The 25,610-nt window shown below is 42.4% G+C and overlaps 2 protein-coding genes across 10 annotated transcripts in view; one reads left to right on the top strand and one right to left on the bottom strand.

Moving 5' to 3' along the window:
* KDM1B (lysine demethylase 1B) overlaps window positions 1–4,743 on the bottom strand; it is a 50,260-nt gene extending 45,517 nt beyond the window's left edge. For 7 of the 8 annotated variants that reach the window (XM_036448519.2, XM_045584310.1, XM_045584309.1 and 4 more), the window contains exons 1-3: window positions 4,638–4,700; window positions 4,279–4,322; window positions 380–479 (exon numbers count right to left, since the gene is read on the bottom strand). In XM_036448519.2, the coding sequence (XP_036304412.1) occupies window positions 380–466 (87 nt within the window). In that variant the 5' untranslated portion in view covers window positions 467–479; window positions 4,279–4,322; window positions 4,638–4,700. Of the gene's footprint in view, window positions 1–379; window positions 480–4,278; window positions 4,323–4,637 lie in introns of all 8 variants that reach the window. The other variant, XM_045584307.1, reaches the window with a different exon arrangement.
* Window positions 4,744–5,190: 447 nt separating this feature from the next.
* Window positions 5,191–20,829, top strand: TPMT (thiopurine S-methyltransferase). 2 transcript variants are annotated; one of them, XM_045584317.1, is made up of 9 exons: window positions 5,191–5,292; window positions 7,627–7,810; window positions 8,910–9,002; window positions 10,772–10,904; window positions 15,124–15,176; window positions 15,621–15,695; window positions 17,751–17,836; window positions 19,169–19,213; window positions 20,054–20,829. In XM_045584317.1, exons 2-9 carry the CDS (start codon window positions 7,671–7,673, stop codon window positions 20,164–20,166), a joined length of 738 nt encoding a protein of 245 aa, XP_045440273.1. In that variant the 5' UTR covers window positions 5,191–5,292; window positions 7,627–7,670; the 3' UTR covers window positions 20,167–20,829. The 2 variants fall into 2 exon arrangements, with proteins under 2 accessions (XP_045440273.1, XP_036304422.1); XM_036448529.2 differs by lacking the exon at window positions 5,191–5,292 and adding an exon at window positions 5,355–5,489.
* The last annotated feature ends 4,781 nt before the right edge of the window (window positions 20,830–25,610 follow it).

Here is a 25,610-nt window from a genome sequence, read left to right as displayed (position 1 = left end):
TGGGGGAAAACAAAGCCCTACAGAAAAAGATGGCATTAAGTAAACCATCACCAGCACCCAAACAGCTACAAACTGATGTCAAATTCCCACCAAGCATGATCTGACCACAGCTCACATCCTGGAGGCAACTACACAGCTGCAGTTCTCTGAACATCTCCATGTCCATTCAAATCCTATGTCTGTATCTTTGCAGTCCCCCCTGCCAGGATGCTTTTTTTCTACAGTCTGTCTCTTCATCATCCTGTACTGTGACTGTTACGGGGTGAATTTTTCAACTAGACTACAAGTTTATAATCTTTTCATTTATAATTCTTTGGTGCCAATCAAAATAATTCTGTGTGCTCAAAACAGGTGCACAGAATGAACAAATGAGTAATACCTGCCTACCGGAACTCCTCAAAGGAAGGCTATCTGGAGAATGATCAAAAGATGCTTTTTTCTTTGTTCTCCCACGTGCAGTTGCCATTGTACCAGATAATCTGAAGGGGAAAAAAATTTAAACCATTAAACATTAGCATTTGATAATACCTCCAACATTCTAGAACAGTTATTATACAGTACTAGGTAATAATATATTCTCTGCAGTTAGACTGCCTGAATGTGAAGCCATTGCTTTCAAGTGAACTCAAGTGTTCTCATACATAAAATGGCCATGGCAAGAGTCTATTATAGCATCAGTGAGAGCTACTTAAACAGGACTGGAATATTATAAGTATAAATAAATATTATCCACTACTGGTATATACATTTAAAAATACAAAATATAGAAAAACACTACACAAGTGACCAACAGACAAATCACACTGTAAAATTCAAGGAGTAAAAACACCTCGTTTTTGTCTCTCTCTCTCCATCTTACTATGTCTTCTTAGCAGTTCCTGAATTTTTATCTATTATACTAAAAAAACAAAAAACAAACAAACAAACAAAACACATTCATTCCTACTCAGTAAAACCCCAACAAATAAACCTCAGGCACACCAAATATAGGAATATGGGTTAGTTAACTGTATCTTTTAATTTTTTAAAATTTATTAATTGATTTAAATAGAGAGAGGAGGAGGGAGAGGGAGAGAATGATGGATTTTTTATTCCACTTATTTATGCATTAACTGGTTGTCTCTTGTGTGTCCTGACCAGGGATTGAACCCACAACCATGACCTATCAGGATTATGCTCCAATCAACTAAGCTACCTAGCCAGGGCAGTTACTGTATCTTCCACTAGAAATTTTTTTTTTTTAAGTTCTCAAACTAGTCTAAGAACAGCATGGCTAAACAAACATTAAAAAACAGAAGTCTAGAAGAAAAATATTGCATGGTAACCATGAAAGATTGAGTTATCAAATTAGTATATTTTCAATTAAGTTAGATAAGGAATGAAAAAATGCTTAACAGAAGTAAATACTGAATGATATGTGAATTCTACAATTATCACACATCTCCTCTGATCCACTGTATTTACTACACACACATACACTCACACAAAATAGCATGTAAAATATCACATTGAACACACCTATAGATAAGAAATTTAAAAGTGGAAAAGTATTATCATTAGATACAAATTCCACACATAGGCATATCTTTGGAGATATTGTGGGTTTGGTTCTAGACCACCATAATGAAGTGAGTAACACTATAAAGTGAGTCCTGATCTTTTTCTGGTGGGGGTCTTGATATCAATCGGCAAAAAAGTGCAACACTTCTGAAGTGTAATAAAACAAGGTATGCCTGTATATGATCCTCATCTTGAAGAAAAGCTTTGAGGGGCTTGTAATCCTACTGTTCCCTACATGTGAGTTCTGCTAATGCTCCTAGAGTATTTTTAATAGATTATTAACATTGTGTGAAAACTTTTTAGTTTTTTATCTACATTGACTCTGAGAAATCTTGACACCAATGTTATGGATGATTTTAACTTTAACTCACTTTTAAATCACTATTCACTTTCTCAAAACCATCATGTCAGTTGTGAACACATAAATTCTACATATATTCTGAAATGCATTATAGTTCTTTGAGCATTAAATAAGTTGTCATTTAGTTCTATGGCACTCTGGATACAGATGGATAAAACACTAATGATGTTAAAAATACTACTACCTAAGCCCAAAGAAGGCTTTCTGGACCACATTTATAATTTTAAAATGCTGTCCAATGTAACAAATCAATTTGAATAAAACATATATCCCACGTTATTCAAAAAGTGAACTACAAAAAAGGCATATGTAAATATAGTGTTTGTAATTGTATAGTATACTACTACATAAGTATTGCCACAAAAATATTTGAATTTAGCCTGGCTGGAATGTCTCAGTGGTTGGGTATTGAACTATGAACCAGGAGGTGACGGTTCTATTCCTGAGCAGGGCACATGCCTGGGTTGGGGGCTCAATCCCTGGTAGGGAGCAGATAAGGATTCTGATAATTATTGTTTTTATCCCTCTCATTCTCTCCCTTCCTCTCTCTGAAATCATAAAAATATATTTTAAAAATAAGTAAATATTTTATTTAATGTGGGGTTTATGAACATAATCATCCTAGGTTCATGCAACACTTAACCCTACGAAAGCAAACATTCTAAAAACAAAAAAAGCACAGAAATTTCATCAAACATTTAAGTCCAACTGTATACTGGAAAATATGTATTTTAATTTCAATAAAAAATGATGGAAATCAAGAAATGGTTAAGAGGAAACGAATACATTAGCTGTAAAAGCCATTATTAAGTCTGTGTTGTCTGGGGAAAATATAATTGAAGATTTTTAGGGTGGTACATTTTCACCATTATACGATTAAGTTCATGTGCCATCATCCTTTATTGACACTTGCTGTAATTTCTGTATTTTCACTATTGTTGGGTTCTTGGGGCTTAAAATGTAGGGAAATTTCAAGTAAAGTTGGAAGGACTATAATCTTGGAACCCTCGCCAAGCATTTCAGTTGGTCGGAGCATCATTCCACACACCGAAAGATTGTGGGTTTGATTCCCAGGGTACAGGGTACAGGGTACAAAACTAAGTTTTGGTTTCAATCCCAGGTCTGGGCGAAATCAGGAGGCAACTGATTGATGTCGTTCTCTCTCAAATCAATAAAAAGATATCCTTGAATGAGGATTTAAAAGTAGATAAAATCTAGAAATATTGATCAAAAGTGTCATTAAAACAAACTAGTATATTGGAAGTGCTTTCTCACATGCTTCTTCAAATTAATAAACACGTCTAACTTTAAATTTACTCATTATGATTCATATTCTATATAATTTTATAAGCATACGTCTCCCTAATTTTAAATTCAGAACCTTGGTTTTCTTTTAATGTAATATTTAAAAATTGGGTTTTTTTCTGAATTATTCAAAAACTTTTTAAAAAACACACACATTCATAAAAATAAGTATCAAAATGACTCCATGTTAGAATAAAAATTTGTAGGGGCATCAGCATTTCTAAGAATAAAACAAACACTACAAACATCTTCAGACAACAGAAACAGGAATTTCCCTTTTGGCCACTTAAAATAAAGCAGGACTAGTACCTTACTGCACCCACACTAACACAATTTTCCAAAATATGGATCCTGTTCCAAGTCCTGAATGCTTTACTTTCCCTGTCTGAAAAACTATTAATTATTGATGGTCATTTTCTCATGTGCCTCCTTAAGAAACCTTCCCTCCCGATGCCTTTCTCCCACTAAAATAGCTTTAAATAATAAAAAAAAGCTAAACAAAACACAAAAGTCTTGAGTTGTGTGTGAATGTGGAGTGATGGGCTGGTCTATGGACTTCAGTGCGCTCAACCAAGGGAAGGCTTGGGCCTCTGGCTAGGTTCCATGTCACTGAACCCCAACTTTCTACAGCTGGGCCTTCCCCTTCCTTCCTGTTTCACTTGCCAGCTGCCAGGTTGTTGACTAACATCCACCGCAAAGGGGCTGCCTGCTCCGGGTTCCCGGCCCGGGAGGAGTTACCCCAGCACCTGGCAATGCCCATCGAGCCTCCACGCGGGGTGGCCACGCTGGAGCTTCGCCAGGACACCTGCAGGGCGGTGCGGGCTCCTCCCCGCCACCCTCCCGGCCGAGAACCAGCCAGGGAGTTCCTCCTCGGGGGGGAGGGGTGCCGTGGGTTTTCCCCACCGCAGCACACCCGCCCCGGTGTCAGGGCTCTAACAGTCCCCGGGAGGGATCCCCAGCGTCCCCTGGTGCCCGCCGCGGCCGCCTCGCTCTCCGAGCAGCTTTCTGGGTCTGTTCTCCGCAGTCGGAGAAGCAACCAGCTCGGGGCTCACCTGCGCGCGGAGACGGTGCGGGCGGTCGCGGGGAAACGGCGGCGCTGGAGAGGAAGGAATTATTGTGCAGGGTTAGGAGAGACCCTCCGCGCGACGAATCGGGGAACCCCGTCGCCGCCGCAGCACCCCGGCCCGGGAATTTCTCTCCCTCGAGCCGTGAACCCCACCCCGCACCCCGCTTCCAATCCCGAGAGGGAGGGATCAGCCCCGAGGGCATCCATCCGCCTCCCACCTGGGCGAGGGGGCGCGGCGCAGGGGGCGGAGAAGGGTCTGCACCCCGGCCAAGCTGCTTTGTGCAGAGCGGACACCCCAAATCCGCCGCAGCCCCTCCGGGCGCCCCGAAGCCGCGTGCGCCTCACCTCCGGGGGCGTGCGAGGCGGAGCGCTCCGCCCCGGGCCGCCCGCGCCCCTCCCGAGCCGCGCGCCGCGCGCACCAGGCTGCACGATCCGCGCCGCGAGCCGCGGCCCCCGCTCGGCCGCCGCCGCCGCCGCCGCCGCCGCCGCTTCCGCCCCTGTGACGGCGTGACCCGGGGTGGGAGGAGTCGGCGGGAGCAGGGAGGAGTCGGGGCTCCGCCTTCGCCCTCGCGGTGAGGTTCGCCCCTCCTTGCCCATTTCCGCCACCGCGCCAGTCGGAGCGCCGGGGAGGGCGAGGGCGGGGCCTGGACGCCGGTGAGAGGCTGGGCCGGGGGCTGGCGCCGGGGCGGGACGTCCAGGGAGGGGGCGGGGCCAGGGCGGGGACCGAGGGGGCGGGGCGCGGGGAGGCGGGGCTCCTGGGCGGGCGCGCGGGCTGGACGCTGGTGCGGGGTGGGCCGGGGTGTGGGGCGGGGCGGGGCCGGAGGCAGGCGCGAGGGCTGGACGCGGGGGCGGGGTGGGCGGGGGCGGGGGCGGGGGCGGGGCCTGGTCGTAGGCGGGGGCGGGGCGGGGCGGGGCGCCGCGGAGGCGTGGCGCGGAGGCCTTGACCTGCCCGCCCGTGGCGGTTCGCAGCTAGACCGTGAGGCAGCGGGCGGCTCGCGCGGTAGGTGCCTGAGGTCTCGGGGAGGCGCGGGCTGCGGTGGGATGAATGGTTCGCCGGGTGCGAGGCTGGGATGGGAGGCCGGAAGCGGCGGCCTGGGAAGGATGCACAGCCCCGTCAGCCCTGCGCATCCCGAAATGGGGTGCAGGGAGCAGAGTGAAATCCGAGAATAACCAGGCAGGGAAGTAAAGGGGCTTGCTGTGAGTCCGTTATGGAAAGTTAAACCAAAGCATTCTTGTGAATCGGTGATTGTTAAGAGAAGTACTTGCCAGAATAGTGAGGGATGCACTGGGGGTGATGTAGGTGGGGGGTGGAGTAAGGAAACTGGGGTGCTTTAAGTGTTGTCTTGCTGCTTGGTGTTAACACAGGTGTAAAAATCCTATGTAAAAGTTCGCTGAGCCATACTCCTAAAATTTGTGTACTTTAGGAAATTTAGCAAAAATTTTTAAGAAGCAGTAACATGTTTTTGTTTAAAGGTGGGGGCCCACCCGCAAAAAAATCAGCGACCAAACTGGCACATTTGTTTCCATGTATGGGTAGAAATACTAGTGAAACTTGCCTTTCCTGATATTTATAACTTGCGGTTTTATCTTGTTTTAGATCGAAACTTTTTAATTCTCCAGAAAAGGAGGTGAACAAGTTAAGAAACTTAATCTTCTCAGAATTGATTAGGTTATATTCCTGGTGGTCAGTTACATTTCAAGTTTGTGTGAGAGGGATAGGGTCATAAAATCCTGCCCTGCCTCTATGATAAAATTTTGCTTTCCTTTTGTTTTAAATAGAAAACTGCTTAGTGACATCTCAAGCCCAAAATTTCAGCTGAACATGGAGATAAAAAATACTTCATTGCTTTTCTATACCCAATATCAGGTACTTGCCCCTAACCTCTCAAAAAACTCTGAGAGCCTTGTAAAAGTCATTTGTTAACAACTATTTGTTGAGAAGTGAATTTATATTCCCAATTACAAGGAATGTGCCTTAAATTCTAAGCACATCAAAGCCAAAATTTGCATTAAAGGGAATTTTTCCTGAAATACCTGCTTTTATGCTTTGTTTGCTATTCTCAAGAAAAAAATAATTAAATTAGAACCACCAATAATAACATACTAATTCAAACTACTATATAGAAATTAATCCAAACTACTATGTAGAAATTTTATAAATAAAAAAGTAAGACAGTTATTAACTACAGAATAAAAAATATTGTACAGCAAATTAAAAGTAATCACAGAATACTAAGCTGTGGAAAGTATTTACTGAGTCAGAACAATGTGTACTCCATATATTTAATCAAAAATCTGCTATGTCTCTTGAAAGGACAGGGAAAATGAGAAGGGTATGTGTGTGTGTGTGTGTGTGTGTGTGTGTGTGTGTGTGTGTTGGAAAGTTGAAAGAGGGCTAACTGCTTATCTTCTCTAGAAGCTACCTAGAAATGAAAAGCAGGAAGATACAAAATACACTTGTTATTTTGAGTATAGAGTTAAATTTCAAGACTTAGCTATAAAAGTTAAAGATGGTTGGGAATGGGAGCTGTTATTTACATAACTGTTGAATCTTTAAATTGCATGCATTGTAGCATTGATTAAAAAAAGTAAACATTTAAAAATACGTGGTATATTTACATCGTGGAATACTATGCAGATCTTATAAAGAAGGATCTCTTACTCTTTGAGACAGCATAGAGGGACCTGGAGAGTATTGTAGTAAGGAAAATAAGCCGGTCAGAAAAAGACAAGTACCACATGATCTGACTCATATATAGAATCTAATGAACAGAATAAACTGATTAACAAAATAGATCCAGAGACATAGAAGCATGAAACAGACTGATAAATCTCAGAGGGAGGTGGGGGAGATTAATCAAAGAACTTATATTCATATATGCATAACTCCTGGACATAGACTATAGTGTGGGGAAAGCCTAGAGGTTTGTGGGCAGGGTGGAGGAGGTCAATGAGGGGGGAAAAGGAGGACATCTGTAATACTTTGAACAACAAAGATTAATTGTTTTTAAATTTTAAAGAGGGAGATGCTAGGAAAAAAATTACCTTAAGTTTACAAAAGTTATAAAGTATGAAATGTCTGTTTGTTTTTTTCTCCTTTTCCTAACTTAAACCCTTTTATTCTAATTTTAAAATGTAATTCAATTCATTTAAAGATCTTTCCTAATGTGTAAGATGAGGTTGCTTCTGAAAGTAAGTAATTTTTGTATGGCTTTTCCTGAGATGTTGAAATATTTTTTAAGAACCATACTTCTGAGGAAAATAGTTTTTATTTCGTTCTTCAAGAGAATTACAGTGCCCTTAAATGTCAGCATTGCAAATATTTTCCACTTAGGCATTAGAGACATCTGCTTGTAAGGCAACAGTACCTACGAAACTATGGATGATACAAGAACTTCACTTGATGTTAAAGAGTACCCCGATACTGAGGTACAGAAAAACCGAATATTAACCCTGGAAGAATGGCAAGAAAAGTGGGTGGAGCGCAAAATTGCTTTTCATCAAGAACAAGGACACCAGTAAGAAATGTTTGGTATATAACAGAGAAATGCTCTATCAGAGACTGACTTTGGCAATAGAAATAACAGCATAGGCACACATTATTTGACTGATTTTTAAGATGCACATGTTAGCATCTCTGAAAACAGAACCCTTCTATGTCATGTCATAGGTGATTAGCAATGCTTTCTCTTCCCCTGGAGTATAAATAATGGTGTGACTTACAATTGAAGGCATCTTAGGTTTATGAAATAGGACTTTTGTTAAGCCCTTGTAGCATCTTGGTATCGGACATGCGTGTTTATACATGCAGCAGATGCTTAAGTGACATGAATGCCTGTATCTATACTGAAAAGTGGTGTTATTACTTTGCTATCCAATAACATGTGTTCAAATGTTAAAGTATTATATGTACAGGGGAAGAAAAGTTTAAAGCAATTAGCAAGTGAACCAGCATGTTGAGCCACGTGTTAGTAGCAGCAGTAGGCTTCGAAGCAGCGACAATAAATCTCAGGCCAATGCTGAGTCAAGTGGTCATGTCAGACTTTCCTTGTTCCAGTTAGCCACCTGCCCTCCCCACAACATTATTATTGATTGCATTTGCACATGGAGGGTAGTGGGGGCACCCTCCCAGAATCATTGAATGGGTTATCTCTGTCATGTGGACGGCCTTAGAAGAGCTGCATCTCTTACAGAGGAATTAACTACAAGAATAGCTACAACTCCTCAGAGCTCCTTCTGAGACCTGAGTACGCTTTTAGACAGCTTGAAAAGCTCAGTGCACCCAGCGTCTCCCCTGCATCTCACACACACAGGTAAACACATACACATATGCCTTGGAGAGAGTAATAAGTTTGAAAACATCAACCAAAGAAATTCGTATTTTATTTTTAATTACTCATCAGGACAGCCTCAGATTTAAGTTAGCTATGTTACTGAGCAAGTTACTTAACCTTCCTGTTTCTTTTTATGTCCACCGGGGATTATAATAATTAATGCTAACTGCTTTGTAAAGTTGTTGGGGATAGTGAGATAATGCATGAAAAGTACTTAGCGTCCTACAGCTGTAGTCCTTTCCCCTGCACTGGCTAATTTAAATTTTTTTGTCTTCCTCCCCAGGCTGTTAAAGAAGCATTTGGATACTTTCCTCAAAGGCGAGAATGGACTGAGGGTATTTTTCCCTCTTTGTGGGAAAGCAGTTGAGATGAAATGGTAAGAGCAGATAAACATTAACTCACTTTCTTGTCTTGGTGCAAAGTACTTGAAGCTGAGAGCATTTGTAAAATGGCTGCTGTGGCTTAACTGTGCCCATGAAATTGAGGGCATTTAAACTATTATGATTAGACTTGATCCTAACCAAGCTGGTTCAGTTGACTGAACCAGAAAAAAGAATTACTTTGAAAACTACCTGCATGAAAAATATTAACTTTATTCAGAGATTGTCTTATTGCCATGTCATAAGTGATGAGAACAATCTAGAGTGCCGGGGAGTAGCAGCACCCCCCACAGCAGTGGAAGCAGCAGTTTATCCGTGTGCAGACCCAGTATTGGAAGAAGATGTTAATTAAAGTGAAGACACTGACCAGAAAGGAGACTGAGATTGACAGTGAATCCATAGATAAGGCAGAATGAATCAAAGAACCCGTGGAAAAGAAAAAGGAAACCCCCCCTTTCCCCCCCCCCCCCGCCCCCCCAGCAGCAGAGGCTTATCTGCAGTGGTAAACAGATGGATGATGAGAAGACTACCCTCAGCTGATTATAAAGTTCATAAAAGATGGTTGATAAAACTCACTGGAACTCCAATAAACAAACATTATCTATATCCTCATGCTGTACATTACACCCCCATAAGTCATTTATTTTAGAGCAGGAAGTTTGTACTTTTTGAACCCTTCACCCTTGTTGCCCCCCAGCCTCTGGCAACCATCAATCTGTTCGCTTTATCTGTTAATTAATTTGTTTTTTATTTTTAAATGAAATCATATGGTAATTGTCTTTCTCTTCTGACTTATTTCAATTAGCATAATGCCCTCAAGGTCCACCCTGGTTGTCACAAATGGGAACACTTCTTTTTTTTTTTTGTAGCTGAATAATATTACATTATGACAAAGTGTTTAATGTTGCTCATCAATCCTTATCTTCTCCATGAGCCTTGTGATTTTTATTGCATGATTTTGCGAAGTGCAGTGATTATTAGGTAGGCATATGTTGCATTATAGCAGAACTGATTGCGTGTGTGTTTAATTTGACATAAAATCAATACTTTGCCTATGTATTTTGTGCCACTAGTAGTGTTTTCTCTGGAGTCCAGAATTCCAAATCTATGAATTCTGTAATTATAAAGCTTACTAGGAAAATACTAGTTATTTGCATACGATAACTAAATAAATTTCTGGATAGAATGTATTGTAAATGAAAATTATAAGAATGTAAGTAAATGAAAATTGTAAGATTTTTATAGAAATGGTGCTAGTGTTCTAAAGCCATATGCTCCAGTACCATAGCTACTAGCCGCAGGTGGCTATTTAAATTTAAACTAAATCACACTGGCCAAGACTCAAGTGTGGTTAGTGGCTGATGGACAGCGTAGGTGTAGACACGTCCATCATCACTGAAGGTTGTAATGGACAGAGCTGATTGAGAGAAATTGGAAAGTATTTTTAATCCAAAGGATGCTTTTAAATCAGAAACTCTTCTAATAAAATCCATTTGTAATAAATCAACACTTTAAGGAATAATTTTCCAAAATTAAAAATTATTTTCCTAAAGTCATATAAACAAATTTTTCAGAGTTTCATATAACATATGGTTTGAAAATATATAGATTCAGTTGCTGTGGATCTATATGTTCTATGAAATTCTATGAACCTGAATTCATCTAAATCCCTTAAAGTTAAGGAAAATTTACTCTTATTGGGCATATCTTTTTATTTAGTACTGTATTTAAAATAACTTAAGTGTAAATATATGGTTTTATGCAGGTTTGCAGACCGGGGACATAGTGTAGTCGGTGTGGAAATCAGTGAGCTTGGGATACGGGAATTTTTTACGGAGCAGAATCTTTCTTATTCAGAAGAACCAATCAAGGAAATTCCTGGAGCCAAAGTATTCAAGGTTTGTTTTGTTTTTTGTAAATAATTATTTCCATACTCCCACAAAAATGTTTTTCAATATGAATGAGGATACTATGCAAGATTCACTGTATGTAAGATTCACTTATAAGTTAAGGATCCAGGGCTTTAAAAGATTGATGGACAGCCAGCCAGCATGGTTTAGTAGTTGAGCATCAACCTATGGAACAGGAGGTCATGGTTTGATTCCTGGTCAGGGCACATGCCTGGGTTACAGACTCCATCCCTGGTGTGGGGATGCAAGAGGCAGCCAATCTATGATTCTCTCTCATTATTGATTGTAGGGAGCAGATATAGGGTTAAGCCTGGGACTGACCTGTTGGCAAAGCCAGAAACAAGTCCCAGCTTAGAGGGTACAGCCCTCTTAGCATGATTAAGCCTGACCTTATGCTCCCCCCCCCCCCCCCCCAAGTTCTTCCTGGGTAGCTAATGGGCTGTGGGAGATGCAGCAAGTTCTGCCACAACAAGTGAAACTCACGAGAACATTGTAACTATGGTGACCACTACCTTGTTTTCCTCTGGCTATAAAATAAAGGCTCAGCTTGCCCTCTGGATCTTTTTCTGTGGCCTTAGCCATGCACCGGAGATCCACCCAGACCCAGCTTATTCTCTTTGTCTTTTCTTCAATCCTTCGCTACCCCTCCTCAGGCTCGCTGAACCCTTGGCTGTGCTGGCATGGCACAACTTATTTTATTTGATTTTAAAGACAGAGTAAGGGAAAGGTAGAGAGGGAGAAACATCAATTCGTTGCCTCTAGTGTTCACCCCAACTGGAGGTCAAACCCACAAAGCTGAGTATATGCCCTGACCTCAAGTCAAACTGGTGATCTTTCAGTGCACAGGATGATGCTCAACCAATTGAGCCACACCAGCCAGGGCCTATATGATTTTTTTTTTTTTTTTAATTTATAAATTGTCATTTCTGAAACCTGTCTTGAGCCACATCCTGCATGAGACATTGAGAAGATAATACAGTCCCTGCCCTAAAGAATCCTTTAGCTTAGAAGAGAAAAGAGAAATGCAGAGAAAGCTGTCATAAATGGAGTTAAGTGTAATGAATGGCACAGGTATTAAGGGAACAGAGAGGAAATTACCTAACCCAGCCTGGGGGAGCTTCCTGAATGAAGCTTGGTGACTGATAGGGTTGGGACAGGCAGGGCGTCACATCCATGGTCTCAGATGCCCTGCGAAGCTGGTATATTCAGACTGTACAGCAAGGTTTTATTTATTATTATTATTATTATTATTATTATTATTTAAATACCAGGTTTAGGACTTCTGGGGTCCCCCCCATTTTGTCTTGCTTGTTTTTTTAGAGAAAGGGAAAGGAAGAGGGAGAGATAAAAAGATTGATAAGAGAGAAACATCATCGATTGGCTGCCTCTTGCACAACCCCACACTGGGGATCGAGCCCACAACTCAGGCATGTATCCTGTCCAGGAATCAAACACACTGGCGGGACATGTGCATCAAGGTTTTACGTAGGAACATGACAAGGTCAGATTTTTCTCTGAGTCAACAGACCCTTGTGGCCTCAAGAGCAGTGAATTTGAAGGGAAGGAGCCTCCTCACAGATCAGGTGGGAGGCTGTGAACAAGTGGTCTGGGAAAGAGATCTTGAAAACTTGAGCTAGGAGGGTGACAGGAGTGCTTAGAGAGCACAGGTGGATTAAAGAAATGATGAGGATGTCAAACTGGGGGTATTTAGTGATTAACTGAGAGATCAAGAGGATGATGAGTTTGTATTTCCAGAATAGATAACAGGTTGAATGGCAGGGAATAAAGCGAGTTGTAGAGCAAGAAAAAACGAATTTTGTTTGGAGATACTGAGTTTAAGAGACCTGTCGAATGGCACAGGTGTAGCTGGCAAATGGTTTTAAGTCTCTGAAAGGCAGGACAGCACTTAGGTTGGAAATAATAGATTTGGAAGTTGTCATCCCATGACCAGAATGGTCCAGTGGCACTGGGGTAATAGTGTGGGAATAACACTAGTAAAGGCCCTCATGTGAACAAGCAAAGGGGCGAGCCACTTGCATGTGGAAGAGCCTCAGAAGACACGCACGGGAGTGGGGAAGCGAATAGTGAAAAACAAAGGCGTCGGGTGTGCCCTGATTGGAGGCTGTTGGGGTTGGGGAAGCCAAAGTGGGACTGACTGGAGGGGCCATACTATGTGAGGGGTTTAGGTTATATCTTTGCCTTCCTCTGGTTGGTCTTGAGTGAGAAGGGTAAAAATTAAGGAAGCTGGCAGTCATTGACCGCACAGGCTGTGGTTTGGCTTCCCAGACTGGTTGCTGGGAGCTTATGGGTACAAGTTCTCTTGTCTTACGTGGTCTGGCCATTGTTGGTACTTTCAGTCTCTCACAAAGCACTCTCATTTTTAAATACTGAAATTAATTGCTCAGGACATTAGGAGGCTTGCTAGTACTTTATTTTACAGCTTCCTCCCATCCCATTCGCAGTCATCTAAGAATCTCAGGAGATTGCTCAGTCCAAAGAGGTTAGTCCTGCTTCCAGATGCCTCTTGGAGCAATGGTTCTCAGCCCTCATATTTGAAGTCACCTTAGAGCTTTCAAAGTTCCCAGTCTGAGGTCTGACCTCAGGCCAAACAAGTCAGAACCTCTGGGTGGGGCTGGCATCAGTACTATTGAAGGTTCCCCAGTGAGTCCAGGTAAGATGCACTGGCTAGCCTTTGGTTCAGTGCATAGAGCGTCAGCCTGGGGACCAAAGGATCCGGTTTGATTCTAGTCAAGGGCACGTGTCTTGGTTGCAGGCTCCTCCCCAGCTCTGCTTTCCCTCTCTTCCACTCTTCTAAAAATCAATGGAAAAATATTCTCAGGTGAGGATTAACAGGAAAGGAAGGAAGGAAGGAAGGAAGGAAGGAGGGAGGGAGGGAGGGAAGGAGGAGATAGATGCACTGGTTGTTCTCCCTGCCTCCAGGCCCAGCCCCCCAGAGTACTTCTGAACTGGTCTCCAAAGACCCTCCCTCCTGTGTTTATAAACCTCTGTTGGCACCTCATTTCAGAATATACCATATTTTTCGGACCATAAGACGCTCCGGACCATAAGACGCACCAGTTTTTAGAAAAGGGAAATGAAGAAAAAAAGATTCTGAAACAAATAGTGTCCTAAAATATTTTATGTGCATTAAAACCCAACATCACAGTCATAAACACATGTAATCAACCCTGTAAAGTAAACAGCAGCATTTAGAACCATTTTAGAGCCGGGCAAGCACACAGAGACCACACAGAGCCGGGCAAGTAAAAAAACTTTTTTTTTAAAGTATATGTGTAGGCTATATTTGGACCATAAGACGCAGGGACTTTCCCCCCCCCCACTTCTGGGGGGGGGGGGAAAGTGCGTCTTATGGTCCGAAAAATACGGTAATCTAAGAGTTTCACATCCTGATGCACTTTGCTAACTTGCCCTTCATCCCTGCCTGCACCCCACCTCTTGACTTCCATCCTCTGGACATGATGGAATCCGTGTCATGATACTCCCCCTTGACTGCACCCCAGCCCAACCCCTGTAATGTAAGCAGATGCACCAACACCATTTTAAAGCCGCCTCTTGTTCAGCCTTTCCCCAGTCAGTTCCCTGCTCTGCCCTCTGTTCCTATAGTTCTCAGGCACACAACCAGAACAGGACAGGCCGTTCAGCAGTGTCATGTTTCTCTGTGCCCACGCCTCTCTGCTCCACCAGGCTGTCCCCATTGTGGTCAGAGACCGTGTCAAATTCACACCCCTGTCTAGAACCAGGTTGGTCCTATCCGCAAAGCACTCAGAAAGCAATGCTCATTAGACAAATGAATGAAAGAACAAAGGGACGTCACCCCAACTGCACTTTTCATGAATAACTTTTAATATATTTTACCTTTCTCTATCAGCTTACCAGGTCATTGATTAAACTGGACTCTGCTAAGATATTGCTAAATTTTAACAAGTTAATGAGGTTAATCTCTCTTTATTTTCTCCTTCAGTTGATTCAAAAGAACCAGGTTTTAAAAAAAGTACATCATTAAAAAATGTTTTCCAGTAAAAATTTATTTTCAATAAAAACATTATTTATAGTAAAATTGCATCCTTTATATTTAATTGTGCATTTTTTTCTCCACCACTTTTGTTTTTCCCCTCTTTTCTTTCCTTTAGTACACAGATATCTCCTAATAAGTAGCAATTTTTTTTTCTTGACTTTTTCATTACAGAGTTCTTCAGGAAACATCTCATTGTACTGTTGCAACCTTTTTGATCTTCCCAGGTAGGACTGAATACTACCTTTGCACTTTTAAAAACCTCAGTACTTGCTGGCAGTGCTGGGTATGAGGGCAGGTCTTTCCTCTCCCCCATCCACTTGTAGTAGCACTCACAAAGCATTGATTTGAGTCTGTTCTGCAGTTATTTTTATCGTAGGCTACATGTCTCACAAAAAAAAAAAAGTCAGTGAGGCCGGCAGTCATTAAACACGTCCTACCTCCCACTATTTTTGTCCTTGGAGAGCTTCCAAACTATGGAAAACATTATCATGACCCTAGATAAATAAGTAAAAGGAAGGGGAAGCAAGACAGGTGTCACCTTCCCACCCAGGTCCGTCACACCTGGTGAAGTACCAGCATGCACCGTGGGAAACACTGTTCAGTGTGTTAAAGATCTGATGTTTCTTACATAAAATGTTGTAATTGGTTTTTCTTTTTTTTTCTTCTAGAACAAATATTGGCAAATTTGACAGGATTTGGGATAGAGGAGCATTCGTTGCTATTAACCCAGGTGATCGTAAACGGTTAGTAATTTGGTTTCTTTAATTATGTTGGCTTTTCATTTTTTTCTTCCTTTCTTTATTTTTTTAATTTATTTTTTGCCTTCTTTAGTATGCAATGCTTTTTCTGGATTCTAGATAATTAGCTAGACTTTTACTGGCTTAAAGTAGCATTTTGTATTTGGAATTGTAGCTTTCTTTTGCATCTCTTTTTTTAAAAAAATGTTTTTATTGATTTCAGAGAGGAAGGGAGAGAGAGATAGAAAAATCAATGATGAGAGAGAATCATTGATCGGTTGCCTCTTGCATGCCCCCCCCCCCCACTGGGGATTGAGCCCACAACTTTGACTGGAATCGAACCCAGGACCCTTCAGTCTGTAAGCTGACAGTCGATCCACTGAGCCAAACTGGCTAAGGATGCTTTTCTCTCTTATACTTGCTCCTTTAATGACACTGCAATTCTTCTGTTACTTTCAGTTATTCAACAAATACATATTCAGTTCCTACTATGCTCTAAATATATCCTACGCCAGATATTGGAGAAATAATTGGACATGGCATTTGCCATTACCATTTTTATATTTCCAGCTCTGTTCTCTCTCCCAAACATGCACATCACATTTCCAGGGTCTGCTTGGCATTTTCCATGTGACATCGGTGTCCTTTATCCACTCAAAATTTCGCCTGAAACCTGTCTGTACCCACAAAACACCATGTTTGTGTACTAAACTCAGTTATGCTAAATGTCTAACTTTGTAGGTGTTTCCATTCCCTACAGATGTTCATCGGTTTTATGGTTAGTCCCTCCAGGGGCTTTGGTTTGCCTGGGTAAACTCCCCAGCACAGTGGGGAGCAAACTGGAAGTCACAAAGCTCATTGTACGGGCGGACCATGCCTCTGGTGTGCCAAGAGACAAAGCTCCTCCCTCGGAGCTGGATAGGCTGTCCATCTCTGTCTGTCTTTCTCTCCTGCCTCTCTACCTCCCTGTGTGGATGTCGTCTGTCCTCCAACCCTGACCACCCAGCTTTCTCTGCTTGCTCCTTTTCTGCTCCCACCTATCAGACTTGCTCACCACCCTCAGCCTCTTTACCACACAGCACAGCAGCTCCAGCTTTCAGTGCAATGACCACAGCTAGCCAGCGACTCCTTGTTGGGTCTCTTAATTTCCTTCTCTGGTGGAATAACTTGACTGGTCCCACTCATCGTTCTATCCTGGGCCCGATCCTGGCTCCTGGTCAGGGCTCCTGATGGGCCCTATCCAGGTGAGGTTCTCTCGCTGAACCAAACAGACATGGCTGGGAAATGGTGTAACATGCTCCCTTGCCACCTACCACAAAGGAACTGCTTCAGAAACTCATGGTTTATACCAGACTTGCAGAACCAGATTTCATACTGCCCTGAATCTTTGCCTATTAGTTTTGTCTCTCCCCAGATAAACAGAGGGGGGAGTTTGTGTTCTGTACCTCCTACATCTGCCCTTGGAGAGGTTCCAGTCATCCAGGACACTTGTTACCCTACAGCAAGCCTGTCAAACTCAAAGGCTTAAACTGGCCAAATAAACTAGGCATGCGCCCTACGGGCCTCGAGTTTGACATGCTTGCCCTACAGCAAGCCATGTCCCACAGTAAAGCTACAGAATCAGTCTGTGGGGATGGAGCCCAAGCATCTTTTCTCTGAGCCAGCGCCCAGGTGATTTTGGGACCAGCCTGGGAAGAAGTGTGTCTGCCCCACAGCACCCGCTGGCCCTTTGGGATGAATGTGTTCGAAGTGGCCAGGCCTCTGGGTGCATCGGGGTGGAAGTGGTCTCTGCTCATCTCGTTGTGAAGTCTTCTGGTCTGAGGGGCTCTGGAAGTGGCCTCATCTTCATACCCATCTTTATTATTTCCCAGTTTAGGCAGATGACATAATTTGTGTAACCCATTTCTGACTTTTAGAATGAGAATCGGCTTCGCAGGGTTGTTAGGAGAAATAAGCTCAGTGATGTAGATGAAAGTAGAGGCTGCCTTCCCTCCCTGCCAGGCCTTGCCTTTGAAGAGAATTCTAACGCGCACTTTTTCTGTGTGCTTTTGTTTGTTTCAGCTATGCAGATATAATGCTGTCCCTAATGAGAAGAGGGTTTCACTACCTCTTGAGTGTTTTTTCTTATGATCCAACTAAATATGGAGGTAAAGTCTTTTTGTTTTCCTAATTGCCTCATTTCCTGATTTAATTCTATGACATGAATAGCATTCATTTTCTCCTAATTTATCCCACAGGAAGTATAGTGCTTATACACACATACTTGAAGATGCGTCTAGTTTTGGCTAATGGAAACTATAAACTTTTTCTTTCTTCCCACTGGGTACATATTTTTCTCATATTCCATTCCCATTTTGTTCATTCTCTGCTCAAACGATAAACGAGGGGGAGGAGTGGATGAACCTAATGTAAAAGAGAAGTCTGATGAGTAGGAGGAAGAGAGCTTTGGTTGCTTTGCTATAGAGCGAGCGCAGCTATGGCATCCGTGGTGGTGGGGATGATCTGGGCAGGTGCCTATGGGTGCACGCACACAAGCACCCTCTAGAATGGTGTCAAAATGGGCATGGGGAGGTAGGAGATGTGCAAGAAAAGCTCTAAAACTATTGCTATTTAATTTATGAAATTTTATAATTTATTGATTGAATTTTTTATAACAATCTTTGTTTTGAATTTGTAAAATGCTATTTTTTCTGGACCCATTTTAATGTGTTTGAACATTAAAGCTTAACTTTTGTCATCACTGAATTTTGTCTTCAGGAAGATTTGAAAACCAACTACACTTTTCATTTCTAAAAATTCTGTTTGATGTTTAATTTGCTTTTTAAAATAGTACTGTGTTATAGAAACATTTATATATGTTAGTGTTTTTTTCTCTTTAAATCATCTTAAAAACTCATTAAAAGATGAAACCTGTTGTTCTTAATTAAATCTGGGACAATTGGATGAAAATAGAAATTAATGGAGACAGGTATCAGCTCTGCTAATCTGATTTCAGTTTCACTCCTGAACAGCAGGCTTAGGGAAGGGGCTATGGGAAGAACACACAGCAAGCAGTGCTCAGAAGAGAGCTCTAGAGAGGGGTGGAAGCTAAGTTTCCTTTAAAGCTAGTGGCCCTCAGCAATTTGGAGGGTGTATAGAATGTAGGACTTGCAGAAGCAGGAGACAATCAATATCCCAGACAGTGAAGAAAACTCCAGGGAATTTGATAATGAACTCCCGTATGATTTCAGTGTTCCCAAGTCCCATGGCTGGCTCAGCCACCTCATCTCTGCTGGAGATGGGCACCCACCTCAGTAAGCCAGGCTTTGGTATGAGATGGTAGAAAAGCAGCAGCAGAACCTGTCACATGCTCACCTATTTTGCTAATCAAGTTGTATGTAGAGTAAGTGTACCTGGGTCATTGGAAATAGCTGAGAAGTGGGTCCTGAGAATCTATCTCTCTTTAGGATGAGATCTAACCATGTTTTTCTTTTACCTAGGCCCACCATTTTATGTATCAGACGATGAAATTAAAAGACTGTTTGGTAAGTAATGAATGTATGCTGTAACTTTTTAAATAAAGCCAACAGTTAGCTTTTCTGAGCTATGATCAAACTATTATTATCTAGTGTGCCGGGCCAGCTCAGCCAAGGGTTTGGTGTTCCTGAGGGAGGGGGTGAAGGATGTAGAAAAGACAGAAAATAAGCTGGGTCTAGGTGGATCTCCTGTGCCTGGATGAGGCCACATTGAGATGTCCAGGAGGCAAGCTAAGCCTTTATTTTATAGCCAGAGGTAAACAAGGTATTGTTCACCATAGTTACAGTGTTCTTGTGAGTTTCACTTGTTTGGGCAGCACTTGCTGCATCTCCCACAGCCCATTAGCTACCCAGGAAGAACCTGGGGGGGAGGGGGTCATAAGGTCAGGTTTATTCATGCTAAGAGGGCTGTGCCCTCCAAGCTGGGACTTGTTTCTGGCTTTGCCAACAGGTCAGTCCGAGGCTTAACCCTATAGCTGCTCCCTACAATCTAGAAGTATAAAATTTAAAGGTCAGAAACCATTTTATTGAAAACTGTTTTGTCCTAGAAAAGGAGAGATCTCTTTAATATGCCTTTTATTTTTGTAATATGCCTTTTTAGCTAAGTAGTATGCTTATGTTGAAGACATTTGAATTCTCCCAGAGAGATGGTTTGTTTAGTTTGGCTCTTAAGTGTTATAAGTGATCATTCACAGTTCAGAATTTGTCTTAGTAATACCCCATTTTTATTAGGAAAAAAAGAGAAAAATCTTCAGTACTGTTTTTCAAATCATTTGATGTGTTTTCAGAAGAACCCCCGATTGCATTCTTCATGAAGTTTTAACTTGTTACCCTTTCTTCTTGTTTCAGGTTCAGTATGCAGTTGTCAGTGTCTTGAGAAAGTAGATGCATTTGAAGAAAAACATAAAAGTTGGGGAGTTGACTACCTTGTTGAAAAGTTATATCTTCTTACAGAAAAGTAAATAAGACATAAATAAATAAAAGCAAATAACATCAAGTTTTAGAGAAATTCAAAATCATGCTAAGGCATGAAAATACAATGTATGGCCTTTGAAAAAATTGTTCACAAATTACATCATAGTAATGTGTGTAACTTTTTAGAAAAAAACAAAAAACAACAATCACATACTAAAATGTTAAAGTAGCTGCCTTTGGAAAGGAGAATATGATTGGGGGGTTGTGTGGGTGAAAGATTATATCTATGTGTTTTACTTACAAGTTGATTTTTTACGATCACCATGTTTTACCTCTAAATTTAAAAATAAAAGAGAATGCAATGCATATAACTTAAATATAATAGAAATAGAAAAATTGTTATTCTTTATGAAATTTAGAACCATTGGGGAAATGTAACACTTTGATAGGGCTTAAGGTAAAAGAAAGTGGTCTCAGAAATTATATAAAATAATAGCTTTTCCTATATATCTTCATATTATTTTCATCCTACCACTGCTTTTCACATTTTTCTCTTTATGTAATTTTATATGTAACAGAATCAAGAAAATGTTTTAAATTAAATAAACTGATCTATATGCAACAAAATATTGTTCCTCTGTTCTCTTTGTTGGCTAGAGTTAGTGTCTATAACTTGCACCCATATTTATTTTTAAAATAAAATTTTTTAAGTTTTTTTCTGAATTTGGCAATTTTTTTGTTTATTTTAATTTAATCTTCTTTAAATTACAGTCTTATGAAGTGCAGTGTACTTAGGACTGGATTCAGAACTATTCATAAACGTTTAGATTCAGTATTTCTCAGTGTTTCATTAACGATCATATTTTGTTAAATCAGACATCCCTCTCTAATTGCACTACCTAGATATAATTGATTTAGATTGTTTGGTTCACGTTACTAGGATGGCTTATTATTAAGAATGTGGGAGCCTGTGGGAACCATGCTGCTTCCCCGGGAGGTGGCAGGGAGCCATGCTGCTTTCGTGGGAATCGGGAGGGACCCGTGCTGATTCCACGGGAGGCGGGCCTGCCGTCTCCTTTCCAGGCCTGCGCTCAGCCGTGGAGGCTGCAGGCCACCCCCTGTCCCTGTCCGTGTCTGCTCTGGCTCCAGGGGGCCAGACTGAGCCAGGTATGACAATGAAGCAAGCATTCTGCCAGGCCAGGCTGCTTATGTTGCCCACACTCAGCGGCCACCCCCCTGGGACTGGGGACTCTGGTGAGGCTGAGAGGACTGGGTGCCGCCATCTCGTGGCTATGGGTGCTGCCATCTTGGTGACGAAGTGATGGTATATTACCCTTTTATTAGATAGGACTAGAGGCCCGATGCACAAAATAGGCCTTCGCAATCCAGGCTGCCTCAGCCCTGGCTGCCTCAGCCCTCACAGCCCCAGCTTCATCTGAAAGGTCATCTGGACAATCGTTCAGCTGTTTGGCTGTTTGGTCAATTTGCATATCACCCTTTTGTTGTTATAGACTAGAGGCCTGCTGCATGTGATTCATGCACTGGTGGGGGGCGTGGCCTGTGAGGATCCGCCCGCTGTGAGAGCACTGCTGGTCAGCCGAGCAGCTGTGGACCTGCCCTCTGTGACTGCTCCCTGGACCAGCATCTTCTGTGGAGCCAGAGCACTCGCCTCTCCAGGGGACTCAGTTGAGGCTGGGCCCGGGGACAATAGCACTGAGAGGCAGCGAAGTAGGCCTCAGTCCCACAATGACCACGAACCAGCCTCCGAGGTCAGCTTTGTGAGCCCAGAGGTGGAGGAGGTGGCTTGGGGTTCACAGCAGGAGCAACCGCTCCATCTTCATCAGCCAAGCGGCACTCCCACTGTGGGAGCGCACTGACTACCAGGGGGGGCAGCTCCTGCATTGAGCGTCTTCCCCTGGTGGTCAGTACATGCCATAGTGACTGGTCGACTGGTAGTTCTGGTCAATCTACCATTCAGTCACTAAGCTTTTATTATATAGGACTAGTTAACTGTGTATGTGTGTGTTGGCTGGGTTAAAGGGGGAAATTTATAGACGCCTTGAATACTGATAAAAGTTATAGGTACTTCCTTAGAAATATGTCATAAGGAGGATACTGTGAAAACTTTCTTAGGGTTCAGAGTTGTTGACTTCCCTGCCTCTTCTGCCCCCATTTAGGAATTGCTGCCCTAGATGCTCTCTGGCACTCGTCTTATTCTAGTACACATATAAGTCTATTAATTTGGAGTGTCTCCTAGCTCATATGGTTCTTGCTTCTCTGAAACCTGTCCCCAGTTCATAATGTGGGCTTCCAGAAGCCATGACTACCTGGCTTTGCCTTTGGCACCATTTGAATGGACGGAGAAGGGACTGCAGACCTGAGTTGGGTCAATCAGATTCTCTTCAGAGATTTTTTTTTAAATATATTTTATTGATTTTTTACAGAGAGGAAGAGAGAGGGATAGAGAGTTAGAAACATTGATGAGAGAGAATCATCGATCAGCTGCCTCTTGCACACTCCCTACTAGGGATATGCCCGCAACCAAGGTGCATGCCTTTGACCGGAATCAAACCTGGGACCTTTCAGTCCGCAGGCCGACTCTATCCACTGAGCCAAACCGGTTTCGGCTCTTCAGAGATTTTTAGAACTGGGTTGAGAAAATCAAGTCGGCCACTTAGAGGGGGTGAAACTAGCAGGTGACCCCCACGGCAGTGAGGTAGCCACTTTGTCCTCCAAGATCGGAGAAAAAGAGAATGCTGTCTGCAGATAGGAGCAGAGACGAGGACTGGAGAGAGTCCTGGGCATTTTCAGTTTCCATTTTTCATTCTTCCTGAAGCCCAGCAGCTCTGTGGGAGAGAACAGTGTGTGTCCTGTGATAGAGATCTATTCTCCTTGCTGGCTACAGTTAGTGCCTATAACTTGTACCCAAAGATCCTTTAAAAATACAAAAGATATGCTTTGATGTAGTTGATCTTTTACATATAATGTGTTCTCAGTGGGGGAATACTGACCTTTTTAAAGTCTCAAGGTAGACAATATACTACATATAAATTATTTTAGAGCAATTGTATTATGCTCAGAATTTTTTAGAAATGACTTTGTAGTTTAAAAATTTTTTTAAATATATATTTTATTGATTTTTTACAGAGAGGAAGGGAAAGGGATAGAGAGCTAGAAACATTGATGAGAGAGAAACATCAACCAGCTGCCTCTTGCACACCCCCTACCGGGGATGTGCCCGCAACCAACGTACATGCCCTTGACTGGAATCCAACCTGAGACCTTTCAGTCCACAGACCTACGCTCTATCCACTGAGTCAAACCGGTTTCGGCATGACTTTGTAGTTTAAATAGCAGATTCCCTGAGCCTGTGGCCCTGACACAGTGATGAAAGACCTTGCCCTGCCTAAGCATTAAGACACTAGCATGTGTACACTCTTAATGCTGTCAGTGGCGTACAGAATGAAACAAGAAAAGAGTGCAAAAGTCTATGTGGGTGAATGGGGAAAGAAAATCAAGAGATACAACCAAAGCTTTAACACTTACCTCTGAGGAGCTGGAGTTTTGGTTCTCTAAAGAGTTAGTGGCATGGAGACCACAGAAGGTAGCCTGAAAGGTGCACCTTGTGAGAGATACTATCAGATGAAAGGGGATCCCTGGGTAGAATGAAGTGACAAATACAAACCTCACCCATAGAGAAATTAGTCCCATTTTTTATAATTTTTCCCATTCACACTGTAGCACATATCTGTCATTGTTTTATTTTAATAACAGGGTGTGACATAGATGTGGTTTTATCTTTATATAGTTGATCTTTTATATATTATGTGTCCTCATTGGGGTAATATATATATGGCACACACTCTTACACTCTTTAAAGATCTTTTTTTTTTCTTTTTCTTTTTTCCTGTTAATTCTCACCTGAGAATATTTTTTTTCCATTGATTTTTAGATAGTGGAAGGAAGGAAAGAAGGAAGGGGCGATAGAGAAGAAGAATCACTGATGTGCAAGAGACATATTGATTAGTTGTCTCCCACACACACTACCCTGAGCAGGGCTGGGGTTGGAACCTGCAACCCTTCAGGGGGTAGGCCAGCCCTCTACGCACTGAGTATCACCGGTTGGGGAATGTTTATATTTAAATAATAATAAATTAATACAGCCGAAACAGGTTTGGCTCAGCAGTAGAGCATCGGTCTGCAGACTGAAAGGTCCCAGGTTCGATTCCAGTCAAGGGCATGTACATTGGTTGCGGGCACATCACTGGTAGGGGCTGTGCAGGAGGCAGATGGTCGATGTTTCTCTCTCATTGATGTTTCTAGCTCTCTATCCCTCTCCTTTCCTCTCTGTAAAGAATCATATATATATATATTTTTTTTAATAAAATAAATTAATACGTTCTTACTGAAATTTTGGGAAGTATAGGGAAGTCTTTAAAAAACACACGAAAGGAGATTAAAAATTGTGCTGAAGTAAGTGGATGCTGCACGGATACACTCCCAGGACCAAACTGGGAATTAACAACTAAAATACAGAAAAATTTCCTGAATCATCAACTGAAGACTCACTGGAAAGAACCCTGATAATCGAGGACCAAAAGTGGAGATCGCATAGAGATGGGTAGGAGTGGGGAGGAGCAAAGAGGGCTGGCCGGGTTCCCTCAGACAGCTCCAGAAGTTCCAGAGAGATATCTTAGCTGCAGGGTTGCCACTGAGAACTCTGAGGTATGATGCCCAAGCTGGGATCCCAGCAGAGAGCACCAGAACTGAGAAGAATACCTACATAACATCTGGCTATAAAAGCACTTCATCTCAAAAATGCTCAATTGGATTGAGATCTGGTGATGTGGGGGCCACCTAAGCAAGGTAAAGTCTCCCTCATGTTCTTGAAACCACTTCTGCACAATATGAGCACAGTGGCATGGCGCATTGTCTTGTTGGAAGAAGCCATCTCCATTGGGATACACCATCAACATGATAGGATGAACTTGACCAGCAACGATACTTAGGTTGTGCTATTCAGACGTTGTTCCACACGAATTAAAGGGCCCAAAATCATGCCAGGAAAAATGCCTCAAACCATAACACTGCCCCCACCAGCCTGAAGGGCTGTACTCATACATGTGGGGTGTATGCTTTCATGTTGTTTCCGTGAAATTCTCTTTGCCATCTGCATGATGCAATTGGAAATGTGATTCATCAGTCCACATAACATTTTTCCAATGCTTGACTGTGCAAACCTTGTGTTCCTGTGTGAATTGGAGACGTGTTATTTTGGTAACTGCAGACAGCAAAGGTGTTCGAACAGGCCTTCGGCTTCCATATCCCATCCGATGCACTGTTCGGCTAATTTGCCTACAAATGTCAGGTGGTCATAATAATCTGGTCACTCAGTGTATATTTTAATCCTTACACAAGGATATTTTTTTCAGTGATTTTTAGAGAGTGGAAGGGAAAAGGGGAAAGAGAGAGCGAAATATCAATGTGACAG

Source organism: Pipistrellus kuhlii, unplaced genomic scaffold, assembly GCF_014108245.1.
Source record: "Pipistrellus kuhlii isolate mPipKuh1 unplaced genomic scaffold, mPipKuh1.p scaffold_m20_p_2, whole genome shotgun sequence".
NCBI lineage: Eukaryota > Metazoa > Chordata > Mammalia > Chiroptera > Vespertilionidae > Pipistrellus > Pipistrellus kuhlii.
The sequence above is the reverse complement of the archived record's forward strand: the minus strand, read 5'-3'. Positions and strand labels throughout refer to the sequence as shown.

Excerpts from the sequence above, each read along its gene's own strand:
- TPMT (XM_045584317.1), top strand. The coding sequence starts at position 7,671 with ATGGATGATACAAGAACTTCACTTGATGTTAAAGAGTACCCCGATACT. Across the intron at positions 17,837-19,168 it reads TGATCCAACTAAATATGGAG|GCCCACCATTTTATGTATCA; the intron begins GTAAAGTCTTTT and ends TCTTTTACCTAG. Across the intron at positions 19,214-20,053 it reads TGAAATTAAAAGACTGTTTG|GTTCAGTATGCAGTTGTCAG; the intron begins GTAAGTAATGAA and ends TTCTTGTTTCAG.